Source organism: Dermacentor andersoni, chromosome 1 (assembly GCF_023375885.2).
Source record: "Dermacentor andersoni chromosome 1, qqDerAnde1_hic_scaffold, whole genome shotgun sequence".
In the NCBI taxonomy this organism is placed as follows: domain Eukaryota; kingdom Metazoa; phylum Arthropoda; class Arachnida; order Ixodida; family Ixodidae; genus Dermacentor; species Dermacentor andersoni.
Genome location: NC_092814.1, coordinates 212,320,143 through 212,331,329, shown reverse-complemented (window position 1 = coordinate 212,331,329; position 11,187 = coordinate 212,320,143). Strand labels below are relative to the sequence as shown.

General features: G+C 45.0%; 1 protein-coding gene across 1 annotated transcript in view; it reads left to right on the top strand.

Annotated features, from left to right (window-relative positions):
- Nucleotides 1-5,695: 5,695 nt before the first annotated feature.
- The window catches only part of LOC126547046 (frequenin-1-like), a 304,787-nt gene continuing 299,295 nt past the window's right edge, over nt 5,696-11,187 (top strand). The window contains exon 1 of the mRNA XM_050194878.2: nt 5,696-6,149. Within this exon, the coding sequence (XP_050050835.1) occupies nt 6,086-6,149 (64 nt within the window). The 5' untranslated portion in view covers nt 5,696-6,085. The remainder of the gene's footprint in view (nt 6,150-11,187) is intronic.

The window sequence follows — 11,187 nt, the reverse complement described above, 5'->3', positions numbered from 1 at the left end:
AGTATCTCGCTATTTCGTCGTCCATGAAAATGTTCCACGCCAAAAACACATGTACTGAATGTGTTAATTGCGTCGGCATAGAGTCGGTTGGCTGTTGGCTTGTAATCTGTAACTGAGCAAGCAACTCTTCGGCATGGTGCAGTAATTCGGGGACGTCAGGGATAACTTACTTCTGAATAACTAGGCAGCAAGGCATCAAGATTGCCATAAAGAATCTCGAATAGCACAATTTCTATCGTTTCTTGAATGGCCACGTTGTGTCCCCTTGAATAATCGTAAACATTTGTCTACGGGACTTGCTTTTTGCCAGATCGACTTAATGGTGGCGGTTCACGAATCATGGTCATTGAACTGCGTGTAAATTGAACCGTCTGCTTGCATAGCATGATTCCATCTCACTTTTAAGCTCAAAGTATTGTGCGTGCGACAAGTTCAGTGAAGGCACTATCATGTTTTTCGCGGGAGGTTCGATGTGCTGCGTTCCATAGTGACTAGTGAAGGGATAGCTTTCTCTCTCTCGAAAAGCATGCAGCCAATAATCAGTTTATTCATTTAGTTGCTAATAACATAACATTTATAAGTTAGTCATTTATTGTCATTAAAAAGCATGATATGACTGTCCTTAACGTAAACCGATATTTGATTGGTTTGGAATATGAAGATTGACGTGAAGTGGCGCAGACGATCATTCTACCACCTTTAGTTATTTTTTTCCCTACTGCAGCGCGCACTGCTGTGGAATAAAATTAAGCAACTTTGCCAATTTTTACCAACAGACCATCATAATTCGTGATTTAGCTAAACGTGACGAATAAGGAATTCTCGTGTCCGATTTTCTGGTTTCGACGTCGACGTTGTATAGCAAGCGTCTGGTCCAAGCGCTCCTGCAGACCATTTGTTTGTACTGGAACGTGGGTGGGAATTACAAGGAATTATTCATGCGACCTAATAATGTTTACATTGACGATATTGAGATTTTTTTATTTAGGCGTTGTTCACTCGTTCGCGCTGAAATCTTGTTGCTTGATGTGTCTCCGTCATGTCTCCCCTAGTATTCTCATATTTTTTTCTAGCTCCAGAAAGGTGCACGCTGCTTCCGCATCCTTGCCCATTCTGTTCGCGGAGAAAGCCCGTGATGTCGTAGCGGCCAAATTACGCGTCGAGCTTGTGCCATGTCTTGTCGTGCAAGACTGGGCACGAACTTTTATTACTAGCCGAATATTTTTGCACGGAGGTTGGCTGTTTTCATGTCAGTTCGACGTTCTATGGGCTGCGCGGGCGCAAAGTGGAACTGCGTACGTGCCTTTCGTGACTTCCAAGAGCGTATGTCGTTACCATCGTTGCAGGGGAACAGCGCCGGCATCTGACGAAGATGGAGAGAGGCTAAGAGAAAACGGACACACAACGCTGTGCGTGCCTACATTTGTGCCTCCCTTCGTTTTTGTCAGATTGCTGCGCTGTTCTCTTGTATAACGATGAAACGACTAACAAGCCCAACGCTGAACAATATCAGACTCAGCTATTTTTTTGTGCATGCTCCAGTCTGTTTTGGAGTATGTCGGGACCTCGTTCACGCACTATGGCTTTTTTCGCGCTTTCCAAACATGCTGCGGAGGGTGTGAACCGTGGGTTCGGCTCCTACCGGCGGCAAGCTTTTTTTGTTCCACCTTCATTTTTTCTTTACCTCAGCATTTCTACACTTCAATTAAAAACATCCAATAATTTCCTTGTGCTATTCTTGGCTTCATATGGTTGTGACTAACAAAAATTGGGCCTCTTGTTTCCCCTTCTTTCCGACCATGTGGTGTTCCTTTTTTAATTATTTTAATTTCTTCCATATGAAACGGTGCAGCCGCTGCAACTATACCTTGGCTAAATATCTTAATTTTATGATTACTTCAATAAAGGGGACCTAGAATAAATTCACTGGTATGATTCGTGCAATTGACTGGGCTGACGTGCTTGAAGAGCAATGTGGTGAAAGGGCTTTTGAATGTTTTTTTGCAAAAATATCTGAATGCTCTAACTTATGTACAAGTAACACTACGGTGACGCGGTGGTTTAGCTCGCCAAGAAAGCCTTGGATTAGTGATTCTTTATTGCGGTCCATTAAAAAAAGAGATAATCTTCGTAAGAAACTTAAAGTCCAGCCATTCAATAATGCGTTGCGATTGCGCTTCCACACATATTCAAATGTTCTAACAGCCACTTTAAAAAATGTCAATCCCCCGCCGTGGTTGCTCAGTGGCTATGGTGTTGGGCTGCTGAGCACGAGGTCGCGGGATCGAATCCCGGCCACGGCGGCCGCATTTCGGTGGGGGCGAAATGCGAAAACACCCGTGTGCTTAGATTTAGGTGCACGTTAAAGAACCCCAGGTGGTCAAAATTTCCGGAGTCCTCCACTACGGCGTGCCTCATAATCAGAAAGTGGTTTTGGCACGTAAAACCCCAAATATTATTATTATTATTAAAAAATGTCAAGCGTAATTACTACGAAAATAAAATTAGAAAAAATGGAAGTGATACCAGACGAAACTGGCAGGTTATTAAAGAATTCTTAAACATCAGTACAACTAAAAATCGCATATCGTGTATGAACCACAATTCTGCTAATATTACTGACCCTCAAGACATAGCTAATGTTTTCAGTGACCATTTTAGTATTGCAGACGGTAGTCAGCCTGATTCAACGTTGCTTAGTTTTCCGCGCTGTTCCCATTCATTTTACCTGTTCCCCACAACACCGCTGGAAGTATGTAACATTATCAATTCTCTTAAAACAACCGGTCCGGACCTCGACTTGATACGCCCCTCTAGTATTAAGCTTGTGTCTAACGAAATCTCACTTACGTTAGCACATATAGTAAATAGACTATTTATAGATGGCAACTTTCCTAATCGCCTCAAGACAGGTAAAATAATCCCAGTATTTAAAAAAGGTGACCATAAGTGCACGAGCAATTATCGTCCTATCTGCATTTTGTCTTTTTTTAGTAAGGTCATTGAAAAACTTATACATAATCGCTTAACTAAATACTTATCCAAATTTAATCTTTTAACTCCTGATCAATTTGGTTTTCGTGACAATTTTTCAACTGAATTAGCGCTTATTACATTTACTGAGAGGGTCAAATTAGCCATCGATCAAGGCCTCTTAGTTGGTGCTCTCTTTATTGATTTCACCAAGGCGTTTGATACAATTAACCATCGTATTCTTTTAAGTAAACTTGAATCATATGGCATTTCTGGACCGCCTTTACAAATAATTCGCAACTACCTAATTGACCGACAATATATAGTCGAACTTAATGGTGTCTTGTCCTCATCAAAAACTGTAAATACAGGTGTCCCTCAGGGATCAATACTTGGGCCACTTTTATTTCTCATATTCATTAATGACTTGCCAGAAATATTAACACATGCGCACTGCCTTCTTTACGCTGATGACACCACCATTTTCGCATCTGATAAAAATTTATTTGCATTGCAGGATAAACTTAACGCCGACCTAACGAATGTTCATTCATGGTGTGTAAAAAACAAGCTAACCATCAACCCATCTAAGACAACATTTATGGTATTCCATTCTTCTAAATCTTTGCACATTGACTCTATTGTAGTGTCTCTAAATAATAATGTATTTGCAAGATCCACGTCTACTAAATTTCTTGGTGTAGTACTAGATGAAAACCTAAAGTTCCAGTGCCATATTCAATCACTTATTCAAAAAATCTCATTTGGTATTCACATCATAATAAAAACTCGCTCTTTTTTCCAGCAAACCATTCTCATGTCTTTATATTACGCGTATATACACAGTCATCTCTCATACTGCCTGTCATCTTGGGGTAATACATATACCACACATCTTCATCAGTTAGAAGTTTTGCAAAAGCAGGCATTACGATTAATTGCATTCCAATCGCATACATATCCCTCTGCTCCAATATTCCGTTCCCTAAATGTTTTACCTTTACGCATGTTATTCAATCATAAGCTGTCGCTACTTATGTTTCGTCTTATAAATACCGAGTTTAATATTCCAGGTTTTAATCGCTCTAGCCTTATCAATTATAACAACACAAGATTTTCAGCTCAACTCAATCTTCTTCTTCCAAAAGCAAGAACTAACTATGGGAAATTTACCGTCGCGTTTTCAGGCATTTCTGTTTGGAATTCTATACCATCTGACATGAAGACATCTACATTATTATCATTCAAGCGTAGAACGAAGGAGCATTTCATGAACACTTTAACTGACGCGTAGCATAACTTAACAAACCTTGAATTAATTAGTATGTTGTTCACTCTAACATTACGCAATGTACTTTTCAATTACCGTGTTACTAAATTTTGCCTTAATTGATACTTCTCCTCGTTGTTAGCTTTACGTGCCATTTATCCTCGTTTGAATTGTTGCATGTTATTTTTAAGATTTATTCAATTATTTTTCTTCTTTTTAACTATGTGAATATACCTGTGATATTGCTAACAGATTTTTTTCCTATCTTATCGTTTATTTCCGATGTAGAAACTGTATAATATATGACATTGACTCACTGTTTGCCACGATCTTACTATCCCCTTTTCATGTTTTGTTAGGAGGTCCCCCCGACAGTTGTTACTTCGGGACCTCCGAATGTGTACTTATACCCATCTTGTATTTGTTTTGTCAAAAATAAATATTGATTGATTGATTGTTATTTTTGCGATTTGAGGTCACTTACCAGAACACACTTTTGATAGTTCTGAGCGTGCTCGTACGCGTACGTGTGCTGAATCCAATATGCTGCCTCGTTTGCGCACGCGCCGTTACGGTAATCCTCTGTCTTGGACTTGCTCCATATTGTAGCATAGAAAGGTTTACCGTAGGGCTACCGTGTGAGAATCGGCATGGAATAACTTCAATAGTAAGTGATAATTACACCACATCTTAGAAACAGTAGTGACGTCTGCGTGCATACTCTCGATTGCCGATAACTAGGCGGACGCAAGGCACCGCGAATGACTACTGTAATTACGGCGCGCGGTGCAAACCTCGCTACAAGGTATCGAGGCGACATAGGTCTCCTCGTCACGGGAAAAATAAATTTAGCAACCTCCACTGAGTTGAGTGACCTAAATACCGACGGAAGACGAATGCCAAGTCCGCTTATTACTTTAAACATTACAGTCTGCGTGCTTGATTTAGGTGCATCCCTCGCACCTTATGAAATACGTTGCGACGACGCATCGACACCTATTTAACGACGTTGGAGTTGCGGTTGCTGCCCGCGCGCTTTTTCGCTCATTGAACGGAGGCATGGAAACGGCTCGAACAGCTTTGTCGCAGCGGCTCCGGCTAGTAGCGTGCCGCGCAAGGGCAATTCCTCTTCTCCCTTCTCATTGTGTACCGGTAATACCCAGCGAGAGATGGCGACAGTGCGGCTTAGCTAAAAGTAGGACTTCGCGGCAGGGGCGCCGTGGCTCCGCCCGGCGGCGCACTTCTGCAGTTAGTCGGGAGGTGGTGCTTTCACGCGCACACACAGACAAAAGAAAAATATAACGATTTTTTTTCTTCGGCCGTACTGCGCCGCTCCCTCGCCCTCTCTCATCGCGATTAGATTGGCTAGGGAGAGAGCGTTCGACCCCCCCCCCCCCTCCCGACATCGGCGGCGGCGGCAGCAGCGGCAGCTCGGTTACGCGCGCGCCGCCGTCGGAGCCCGAGCCGAGGTTTTCGCTCCCGCACACGGCGGCAGTCGGCGCTGGCGCGGTGCGCACACCGTGTGTAGCTAGCCGCCGCTAGTGGGCCCGTGTCCGCACCCGTCGCGCTCTCGCGTCGTCCGCCACCGGTGCACTTGAGCCGCCGAACATTCGCCATCAGATATCGGGACACGAGCTCGGCAGACCACATCTCGAGTGCGGCGGCCGGCGCTCCTGTGTCTGGTCGGGCGATGCGGCCCTGCCGCAGCGACCGGAGGTGAAACAGCCCCCGCGGGAAGGAGAAGCCGACGAACAGGCAGGCCCCGTGACACCGCGGCGGCGGTAGGTCGTCCGTGACCGTCGAGGCCCGACCTCTTCCCCGCCTTCGAGCGCGAAGCCGGCCATGGGCAAGAAGAACAGCAAGCTCAAAGGGGAAGTCGTCGCCCGGCTTGCCAAGGAAACCTACTGTGAGTACACGCCGAGCGTGATGTCCCTTCTGCAGAGGAAACGCAAAGTGTTGCATGGCAGACACTTCTCGTCTGCGTCGATCCACACGCGAACGCCTGCCAAAGGCCTTCTGCGTGCGAATCGACGTCGAATAGTGGCACACTCGCCCGTTGTGGGTGGGCGCACTTACTCGCACTGGGCGCAGACAGTGCCGCGGCGGAGTGGCCGGAGCAATAGTGTGCAGATCCCGTGCAGGTCGCACGAGGGCCGATAAAAAAAAGAAAAGGACAGCAAAATAAAACAAGACCGTGGAGACTTACAACAGCGCTAAAAGAGGCTGTTGATTGGCACAGATGTTGCCTGCACATCATTCGCGGAAACAATCGCGCGTTTCGCTCTCGGAGAATAATTCGGCGGCGGAGCGAAAAGCTCAGCGCTATTACCCATAGTTCGACTCTCGAAGGTCGGCCTCGCCAGTCATGGGATTTAGATGACACTTCTGAATGATTCCGATAGTGGCTGGCGAGGAGGCAAACGTCAGAGAAGATACGCAAACACATTTTGGCACTTACATTAATGCGCGCGATATAACCTGGAGAACGAAACTGCGACGTTTCGAGTGCGCCCCGCGACGGTGGCAGCGATCACAATTAGTTTAGTTACCCAAGCGCGTGTAGGCAGTTGAGGAAGAGCGCGTGTGCGAGAGGAAGGGAAAGAGGAGGCTGGTGGATAGCTTTTCAATTGCTGTGCAGCGCGCCATTGGCAACAGCACCAGCACAAACTTGCCGCAGGAGAAGCAGTCGTTGCTTACACAGTTAAATGCAGCGCACTGACGCCTCTATTCCGCAGCACTTCAACAAAATAGGACATGCATATTTTTATCACTGCTGGCCACTTCCCCCAGATTCACTGAATACCGATAAGCTGCTCACAGGGACCCACATGCACGCTATACTATTCGCGTGCAGCTGCAGTTTTCGTTTCAATGCTGTGAGCTTGTTGCTTTGCACAGAAACCGAGTGAAAGGGCATTCGTGGAATCCGGGAAGGTGGTTTAACTACCCTATAGTTGCGTAAGAATGTGCGCCGGAACACACTATTGCTTTTCCTTGTTTTCGGAAAGAACGTGTTCATCATCATCAAGCAGAACGCATTTGGGATACAGTGTTGTTCCACGTTGAAAAAAGCCAGGAGGAGGGGGCTTGTCCCTTTTCTAGGGCCCCGTCCACCTGTTGTCACAACTCGAAAAGAGCAACTGCAAGTGAGTGTTACATCAACGCGGCGACCTCCGCTGAGGGTTACTGCATATGCAGTGAAATGCCGGGCTGACTGGCGAACCGTGTGCCCTGGTTGTTGCATGCTGCAGCTACAGTGCTGCATGTATTACCTGTTTGTCAGTCGTTGATACTATGAACATTTGGATATTCAGTTTGCACACACCGCTACCACGCGGCGCAATACGACTTCCATGTCGATAAGATTTCAACATTTCTGCAGTAACTTAAACAGTGACATTGATCACTGTGCTCGATTGTTCGACGCACTCAATCGGTGACGCAACGAAAAGTAACGCCCCAATGACAAAACTTAACTAGCGAACATAAGTTCGGCCTTCGCTGAATGACGTTTGCAGTAGTGCGCACGACATGTTCTTCCTAGAGGCAGATCTATATTTGCGACTATGCTATAGGAAAACTGCTATTCAAGAACTCGTACGATGCATGTCAGAGACGCGCTGTTTTAAAAAAAATGAAAGCAGATACCTTTCTCTCTTATCAGTTTTCGTTATTTCACTCTATCAGACGCCTTCATCGCAAACGGTCTATTACTGCGCGGAAATCTGGTGATTTACTTCCTCTCCCGTAGCATTAACTTCCCAAGCGTTAGGAACCAAGTTTTTGGCAAAAAAGAAAAAAAAATCGCTTCATTTGTGGCGTGCGGCTATGTATACAATGTAAAAAATAAATGTGGAAACAAAGGAAAAAGGAAAGATTTTCTATTTCTACTACAGATAATTTCTTTCAAGTTAAGAAACGGAGATTATTTCATTGGAAAAAATTACTTTTTTCTGTTTATCATCAAAGACAGAGTTTTTCTTGATTTTCACTGAATTGCCCCTCATAAGGTAAAGTGAAAAAAATACCATCAATACTGTGAGCGAAATTAGATTTATTCATCCCTTTACTATCTTCAATTAATATTTGTGTGCAGCTCCGGACAGGCCGCCATTGGAATATGAACCTGGCAACGTTTAACGCTAGAACGTTATCTAGTGAGGCGAGTCTAGCAGTGCTATTGGAGGAATTAGAGGGCAGTAAATGGGATATAATAGGGCTCAGTGAAGTTAGGAGGCCAAAAGAAGCATATACAGTGCTAAAGAGCGGGCACGTCCTGTGCTACCGGGGCTTAGCAGAGAGACGGGAACTAGGAGTCGGATTCCTGATTAATAAGAACATAGCTGGTAACATACAGGAATTCTATAGCATTAACGAGAGGGTGGCATGTCTTGTTGTGAAACTTAATAAGAGGTACAAAATAAAGGTTGTACAGGTCTACGCCTCTACATCTAGTCATGATGACCAGGAAGTCGAAAGCTTCTATGAAGACGTGGAATCGGCGATGGGTAAAGTCAAAACAAAATACAGTATACTGATGGGCGATTTCAATGCCAGGGTAGGCAAGAAGCAGGCCGGAGACAAGTCAGTGGGGGAATATGGCATAGGCTCTAGGAATAGCAGAGGAGAGTTATTAGTAGAGTTTGCAGAACGGAATAATATGCGGATAATGAATACCTTTTTCCGCAAGCGGGTTGGCCGAAAGTGGACGTGGAGGAGCCCGAATGGTGAGACTAGAAATGAAATCGACTTCATACTCTGCGCGAACCCTGGCATCATACAAGATGTAGACGTGCTCGGCAAGGTGCGCTGCAGTGACCATAGGATGGTAAGAACTCGAATTAGCCTTGACTTGAGGAGGGAATGGAAGAAACTGGTACATAAGAAGCCAATCAATGAGTTAGCGGTAAGAGGGAAACTAGAGGAATTCCGGATCAAGCTACAGAACAGGTATTCGGCTTTAACCCAGGAAGAGGACCATAGTGTTCAAGCGATGAACGACAATCTTATGGGGATCATTAAGGAGTGCGCAATAGAAGTCGGTGGTAACGCCGTTAAACAGGAAACCAGTAAGCTATCGCAGGAGACGAAAGATCTGATCAAGAAACGCCAATGTATGAAAGCCTCTAACCCTACAGCTAGAATAGAACTGGCAGAACTTTCTAAGTTAATCAACAAGCGTAAGACAGCGGACATAAGGAACTATAATATGGATAGAATTGAACAGGCTCTCAGGAACGGAGGAAGCCTAAAAGCAGTGAAGAAGAAACTGGGAATAGGCAAGAATCAGATGTGTGCGTTAAGAGACAAAGCCGGCAATATCGTTACTAATATGGATGAGATAGTTCAAGTGGCTGAAGAGTTTTATAGAGATTTATACAGTACCAGTAACACCCACGACGATAAGGTGAGAGAGAATAGGCTAGAGGAACTTGAAATCCCACAAGTAACACCGGAAGAGGTAAAGAACGCCTTGGGAGCTATGCAAAGGGGGAAGGCAGCTGGGGAGGATCAGGTAACAGCAGATTTGTTGAAGGATGGTGGGAACACTTTCCTAGAAAGATTGGGCGCCCTATATACACAATGCCTCATGACCTTGAGCGTACCGGAATCTTGGAAGAACGCTAACATAATCCTAATCCATAAGAAAGGGGACGCCAAAGACTTGGAAAATTATAGAGCGATCAGCTTACTGTCCGTTGCCTACAAAGTATTTACTAAGGTAATCGCAAATAGAATCAGGAACACCTTAGACTTCTGTCAACCAAAGGACCAGGCAGGATTCCGTAAAGGCTACTCAACAATAGACCATATTCACACTATCAATCAGGTGATAGAGAAATGTGCGGAATATAACCAACCCTTATATATAGCCTTCATTGATTACGAAAAAGCATTTGATTCAGTCGAAACCTCAGCAGTCATGAAGGCACTACGGAATCAGGGTGTATATGAGCCATATGTAAAGATACTGGAAGATATCTATAGCGGTTCCACAGCCACCGTAATCCTCCACAAAGAAAGCAACAAAATCCCAATAAAGAAAGGCGCCAGACAGGGAGATACGATATCTCCAATGCTATTCACAGCATGTTTACAGGAGGTATTCAGAGACCTGGAGTGGGAAGAATGGGGGATAAAAGTTGATGGAGAATACCTTAGCAACTTGCGATTCGCTGATGATATTGCCTTGCTTAGTAACTCAGGAGACCGATTGCAATGCATGCTCACTGACCTGGAGAGGCAAAGCAGAAAGGTGGGTCTGAAAATTAATCTACAGAAAACTAAAGTAATGTTTAACAGTCTCGGGAGAGAACAGCAGTTTACGATAGGTAGCGAGGCACTGGAAGTGGTAAGGGAATACATCTACTTAGGGCAGGTAGTGACCACGGATCCGGATCATGAGACTGAAATAACCAGAAGAATAAGAATGGGCTGGGGTGCGTTTGGCAGGCATTCTCAAATCATGAACAGCAGGTTGCCACTATCCCTCAAGAGGAAAGTGTATAACAGCTGTGTCTTACCAGTACTCACCTACGGGGCAGAAACCTGGAGGCTTACGAAAAGGGTTCTGCTGAAATTGAGGACGACGCAGCGAGCTATGGAAAGAAGAATGATAGGTGTAACGTTAAGGGATAAGAAAAGAGCAGATTGGGTGAGGGAACAAACGCGGGTAAATGACATCTTAGTTGAAATCAAGAAAAAGACATGGGCATGGGCCGGACATGTAATGAGGAGGGAAGATAACCGATGGTCATTAAGGGTTACAGACTGGATTCCAACGGAAGGGAAGCGTAGCAGGGGGCGGCAGAAAGTTAGGTGGGCGGATGACATTAAGACGTTTGCAGGGCAACATGGCCACAATTAGTACATGACCGGGGTAGTTGGAGAAGTATGGGAGAGGCCTTTGCCCTGCAGTGGGCGTAACTAGGCTGATGATGATG